Source organism: Cydia amplana, chromosome 25, assembly GCF_948474715.1.
Source record: "Cydia amplana chromosome 25, ilCydAmpl1.1, whole genome shotgun sequence".
NCBI classification, from domain to species: domain Eukaryota; kingdom Metazoa; phylum Arthropoda; class Insecta; order Lepidoptera; family Tortricidae; genus Cydia; species Cydia amplana.
This window is the reverse complement of record NC_086093.1, coordinates 5,710,124-5,716,123: the sequence shown is the minus strand read 5'-3', so window position 1 is coordinate 5,716,123 and position 6,000 is coordinate 5,710,124. Positions and strand designations below refer to the sequence as shown.

Genomic DNA, 6,000 nt, shown 5'->3' with positions numbered 1-6,000 from the left:
TAAATGGAAGACACATAATAGTGTTAAATGTGATTTTAATTAAGAAAAATCACTTTTTAAACTGACCCGAGGTGTCCGCAACCTATAATACCAAAAGTAAAGTTCTCTCATTCGTTTATCGGCGTTCCAAAACTTTAAACATCCATTAAAATACATATATCAATTCATAAAGAATATATATGTGTAATTTTATTATAATCATTATAATATAATTCGCTATAAATTTAGTTTAATCATAAACGAGTAAGTGAAAAGTTGGAACTGTTATTACGAGAAAACGTCCCGCGACACAAGGGTCTGCGTTACGGTTAAGCCGGAGTGTATATAAAAAGTGGCGCCCCCAATTTGACGTGTTTAGTACTCGCCAGCGCAGCGCTCCGCTTACACGCGTCCGCCTGTATTCTATCTTTGCGCAGTTCGTGCGATTTACTAAATTTACTTGCTCATTTCGTTATTAAATAATAATAAATAATTATGGCCGATACCGCAGTTGCTGCCGACGCTCCCGCCCCGGCGACGCCCGCGAAGAAGCCCAAGGCGTCCGCATCCGCAGGCGCTAAGAAGCCTAAGGCGAAGCCCACCCACCCTAAGACGTCCGAGATGGTTAACAGCGCCATCAAGGAGTTGAAGGAGAGGAGCGGTTCGTCCCTGCAGGCTATCAAGAAGTACATCGCCGCCCAGTACAAGGTCGACGCCGAGAAACTGGCCCCTTTCATCAGAAAATATCTGAAGAGCGCAGTCGAATCCGGCGCACTCATTCAGACCAAAGGCAAGGGCGCGTCCGGCTCGTTCAAACTGGAGTCGAAGTCATCATCGGCCGGCAAGAAGCCCGCCGCGGCCAAGAAATCTAGCGCTAAATCTTCAGCAGCCGCCAAGAAGCCCGCCGCAGCTAAGCCCGCTAAGGCGAAGAAGGCCGCCGCTTCCCCGGCCAAGCCTAAGGCCGCCACGAAGGACAAGAAGGCAGCCGCCGCCAAGAAGAAGCCCGCCGCTAAGAAACCCTCCACCCCCGCCAAGGGCAAGAGCGCCGCCGCGCCTAAGGCCAAGAAGACCGCGAAGCCGCCGACCAAGAAGCCTAAAGCTCCGAAGCCCAAGAAGGCAGCGGCCGCACCCAAAGCGAAGCCCGCCGCCAAGAAGGCTGCCTCGAAGAAGTAAGACTGCGACAGTTATTGTTGTCGTCGTAGAGGAGATGTCGATTGTCGTCGCTATAATATTCTTATACGACGACGCGTCGCCTCTTCTCGACTCACGTGATACGCCTGTGCGCGTTAAACGCACATCAAAAAGCCCTTTTCAGGGCTAACAAATGTATTCAAAGGTTCATATCGCCTCTGTTTCATTGCAATATAAGCACAATACACGAGTCGATCGATCAAACAATCAATCAAAATAAGATATAAAAATAAACGGACCAAATATTTTACGAATATATTTTTAGACACTGATAGATAGACGGACGGATGGGTCACGTTACGTTAAATTAAATTAGATTTTATATATGAATTTACACGGTTATTAGAACGTGAATAAACATTATTTAAAAGTCTCAAGACTTCAAACAATAGTCATCTATCTACATACGTATTAAAAATTATAATATATTTATACTTAGTTGTTTATAAATTGAATTTTCTATTCTCTCTAATTCGCGCTCTTGCACGCGGGGCGGGGCGTTGATTGGTCGATCGGGCTCGTGTTATGTCGGCTCGTTGTATCCCCACTATCAGCGTACTCCGTGAACGTATAAAAGGATATACGTAGCGCTATGATATTTTTATTAAAGGCTGAGCAGCGTACGTTCGTGTGCTCACGTTTTGTGTGTGTGTTGATAAACTAAACTTTAATCCCTTTAAACATGTCTGGACGCGGTAAAGGTGGCAAGGTTAAGGGAAAGGCAAAGTCCCGTTCTAACCGTGCCGGACTCCAGTTCCCCGTCGGCCGTATCCACAGGCTTCTACGCAAGGGCAACTACGCCGAGCGCGTCGGTGCCGGTGCCCCGGTGTACCTAGCCGCCGTCATGGAGTACCTGGCCGCTGAGGTTCTCGAGTTGGCGGGCAACGCCGCTCGCGACAACAAGAAGACCAGGATCATCCCTAGACATCTCCAGCTGGCGATCCGTAACGACGAGGAGTTGAACAAGCTCCTCTCCGGCGTGACCATCGCCCAGGGTGGTGTGCTGCCTAACATTCAGGCCGTGCTCCTGCCCAAGAAGACCGAGAAGAAGGCTTAAGTGTCCACACTTCTCATCCAGCGTATCACCCGGCGATTGGTGAATGTTTGCATTCGTCTCTTGCGTATATTTTATCGCACGGGGCCTATGTTACATTCCCTCCCGAGTGACCGTTACAAAAGGCCCTTTTCAGGGCCACAATATGATTCTGTGATAACGTTATATAAGTTTCATGGCATAACTCGTACGTATATGATGTCATTCGATAGATCAATTATTTATTTATTTATTATGTACTGATACTAAATTCTAATGATTTCGAGAAGTATTAAAGAATATTACAAACTACAAATATGGGATATTAAACATACAACAATGTGTGTACATATATATGGCTCAGAGCTATTACTTGCTCATCTACAGCAGCAAAACGGCAGTTATAAACAAATGAGCTAATCCGCATAGTTTTAAAATGGACAATAACAGATCTAATTATATATATATAATATATATTTAAATGAGATCTGTTAACTAAATCATTAATATTCTTTTCATTACATTAATAGTAAATTCGTCAGTATTATTATAATATCAACACGCGCTCTCACTCCCCACCATGCCAACCGACGATGCTAATGATGAACGAACGCTATTGGTCGAGATAACGCCGGCGTAACGCTCGATCTTTAGTCCCCTATTTCCCGTTCGCCGCGCCTAATATAAACAAAATATCAAAAATTTTTGTTCACATTACCAGTTCAACTCTCGTACTGTAAGCATCTAACTATATCACAATGCCACCCAAGACTAGCGGTAAGGCCGCCAAGAAATCCGGCAAGGCCCAGAAGAACATCTCCAAGTCTGACTCGAAGAAAAAGAAGAAGCATAAGCGCAAGGAGAGCTACGCCATCTACATCTACAAGGTGCTCAAGCAGGTCCACCCCGACACCGGTATCTCCAGCAAGGCCATGTCGATCATGAACTCGTTCGTGAACGACATCTTCGAGCGCATCGCCGCCGAGGCCTCCCGTCTCGCTCACTACAACAAGAGGTCCACCATCACCAGCAGGGAGGTGCAGACCTCCGTGAGGCTCTTGCTGCCCGGTGAGCTCGCCAAGCACGCCGTCAGTGAAGGCACCAAGGCCGTCACCAAGTACACCAGCTCCAAGTAAGCGTCCGTCGTTCCTCGTATGCGGTCCGTCTGTTCTCAATGCACATTTTAGTGTGATGGGTTTAGATAGTTCGTATTGCGACACGACGACACGCTTTGAGAGAGTGTGGTTTGTGCAACAACCAAAAAGGCCCTTTTCAGGGCCACAAATAAGTTCTGAATATAATAGTTGCAAGTTTCTAACCGTGCATACGGTGTCAATCGGTCGATTAAACATCACTATATCAATCAACACGCAAGTAAAAGCTTTTGTATGTAATCGACGGGCGCTTAAATATGAAAAACTAAACTATAGATAGACAGACATGCGCAACGTGAGGCAAGAGTTGGGTTTAAATTATACAATAATAATAAAATAAGTTAGGAATTATTATTTAAGCTAAACTTTACTATGTGAAATAATGTTATCTAGCCTAACCTAACTAGCTGTCCTAAATCATAATCAAAAACGCTATAATATATATATATGAGAGTAAGAGTTTAGGTTCAAATTTGTTAATTTATTTAAATGTATTGTATTATATTTCAATAATATTACATATTATTAGTTTTACTCTAATCAGAAATCGTGTCTGTGAGAAAGGAAGAGGGGCGAGGGGGACGTGCCCTCTCGCTCACACGGACACTATCTCCGTCCCTTTCCGACGAGCGTATATATAAAAGCGCCTCGCGCCTAAAATTTTGTTTATTCCCTCTCGTGACTCGTTAACGTAACGTACACGCGTGTCGTAGTAAATTTTTCGCAATGGCCCGTACCAAGCAGACCGCTCGTAAATCCACCGGTGGTAAAGCGCCCCGTAAACAGCTCGCCACCAAGGCGGCCCGCAAGAGCGCGCCAGCCACCGGGGGCGTCAAGAAGCCCCATCGTTACAGGCCCGGCACCGTCGCCCTCCGTGAGATCCGTCGCTACCAGAAGAGCACTGAGCTTCTGATCCGCAAGCTGCCCTTCCAGCGTCTGGTGCGTGAGATCGCTCAGGACTTCAAGACCGACCTGCGGTTCCAGAGCTCCGCCGTCATGGCTCTCCAGGAGGCCAGCGAGGCTTACCTCGTCGGCCTCTTCGAGGACACCAACCTTTGCGCCATCCACGCCAAGCGTGTGACCATCATGCCCAAGGACATCCAGCTGGCTCGCAGGATCCGCGGTGAACGTGCCTAAACCACCACAATGCTGCACTAACACTGACACGGAGCTACATCACCGAACGCAGTCTGCGCGAACGCATGCCATTTTGTGTCCCGGACATGCGAACGTGACGCTTCTGTCATATATCAAAAGGCCCTTTTCAGGGCCACACATGATTCGAAAAGTTCACAATTGTTTCTTTGAACAAACGCCTGCTTAGATTATTCAATCGATCATCATCATTAGTCAAATATATTTAATTCGCACGTAGTTACAATAAATAAATTATATAACCACGAAATACACGCAAGTAAGATTATTTACTTATGAACTTATTACCCCTATATATTACTAGACGGGAAATTGAATTAATGTTAATATACATAATGATTCATTATTAATGATTTGCTTACTCGGTCGCGATAAATTCAAATACTTACAAATATATATATATATATATTAGAGGAGAAATACGAGAGAGAGATAGCGCTACGGGGCACTCTTCCACGATCCGGTCGCCGTTGTTATAGTAATATGAAGTAAGTAGTAGTATATATATATGTATGATTTTAAATAAAGTATCATAGGTATGAACTTATTTTACTTTACATGTAGGTATTTATATGAAAAGTAAATCAAATAATAATGCTCCGATATCTCTAACCCCGTCCCCCGTCGCCCCGCAATGGGGTAAAGCGTATAAATATAGCGCGGGCCTGAGCCAAACGCCAGTTATTCCACTCGTGTCGACGCGCGCCGCAAGTCGTGTGTCGTGTGTTGAATTCCGTTCGAGAAGTCTAATCTCTACCACAAGTCGCAATGACCGGTCGCGGTAAGGGAGGTAAAGGTCTGGGGAAAGGAGGAGCCAAGCGCCACAGGAAGGTGCTCCGCGATAACATCCAGGGTATCACCAAGCCCGCCATCCGTCGTCTCGCCCGCAGAGGTGGCGTCAAGCGTATCTCCGGTCTGATCTACGAGGAGACCCGCGGTGTTCTCAAGGTGTTCCTCGAGAACGTGATCCGTGACGCGGTCACCTACACCGAGCACGCCAAGAGGAAGACCGTCACCGCCATGGACGTCGTCTACGCTCTGAAGCGTCAGGGCCGCACCCTCTACGGTTTCGGAGGTTAAGCGCGCCGGCCGGCCGGCCGCTGCACTGTCCGCCCGCCGAGACAGTGTCGTCGGTCCCCGCACCCCGCACCCCGCGTCCTCGGACGCAAATACAAAAAGGCCCTTTTCAGGGCCGCAAATAATTCTATGATACGATTACAATACAAACAAAGTTTCAGTGGCGACACAACACACGACGTATAAACAATCGATCTATCTAAGTAGGTACCTATACTGTACCTACCTACCTACCTACCTAAGTCATTATATATTATATTTATTTATTTATATGTACCTATATTAAAAATAATGACTCACCCCGCACCGCAAGTCCAATTTTCTAACTTGCATGTGTAGCCAGCTCGCTCGTTCGTTCGTTCGCTCGCCGCGCCGCTTCGGTGGTACTGGTATGGTGTATGAAGTCAGCTC

General features: G+C 46.4%; 3 protein-coding genes across 3 annotated transcripts; all 3 read left to right on the top strand.

Moving 5' to 3' along the window:
- The first annotated feature begins 474 nt into the window (after positions 1 to 474).
- LOC134659717 (histone H1C-like) lies at positions 475 to 1,152 on the top strand. The gene has a single exon (XM_063515408.1). It carries the CDS (start codon positions 475 to 477, stop codon positions 1,150 to 1,152), a length of 678 nt encoding a protein of 225 aa, XP_063371478.1.
- Positions 1,153 to 1,822: 670 nt separating this feature from the next.
- LOC134659737 (histone H2A) lies at positions 1,823 to 2,227 on the top strand. The gene has a single exon (XM_063515429.1). The coding sequence runs from the start codon at positions 1,853 to 1,855 to the stop codon at positions 2,225 to 2,227; it is 375 nt and encodes a 124-aa protein (XP_063371499.1). The 5' UTR covers positions 1,823 to 1,852.
- A 734-nt stretch (positions 2,228 to 2,961) lies between these two features.
- On the top strand, positions 2,962 to 3,339 carry LOC134659736 (histone H2B). Its single transcript, XM_063515428.1, has one exon. It carries the CDS (start codon positions 2,962 to 2,964, stop codon positions 3,337 to 3,339), a length of 378 nt encoding a protein of 125 aa, XP_063371498.1.
- The last annotated feature ends 2,661 nt before the right edge of the window (positions 3,340 to 6,000 follow it).

Bases quoted from the DNA above. Each gene is read 5' to 3' on its own strand.
- LOC134659717 (XM_063515408.1), top strand. From the start codon at position 475: ATGGCCGATACCGCAGTTGCTGCCGACGCTCCCGCCCCGGCGACGCCC.
- LOC134659737 (XM_063515429.1), top strand. From the start codon at position 1,853: ATGTCTGGACGCGGTAAAGGTGGCAAGGTTAAGGGAAAGGCAAAGTCC.
- LOC134659736 (XM_063515428.1), top strand. From the start codon at position 2,962: ATGCCACCCAAGACTAGCGGTAAGGCCGCCAAGAAATCCGGCAAGGCC.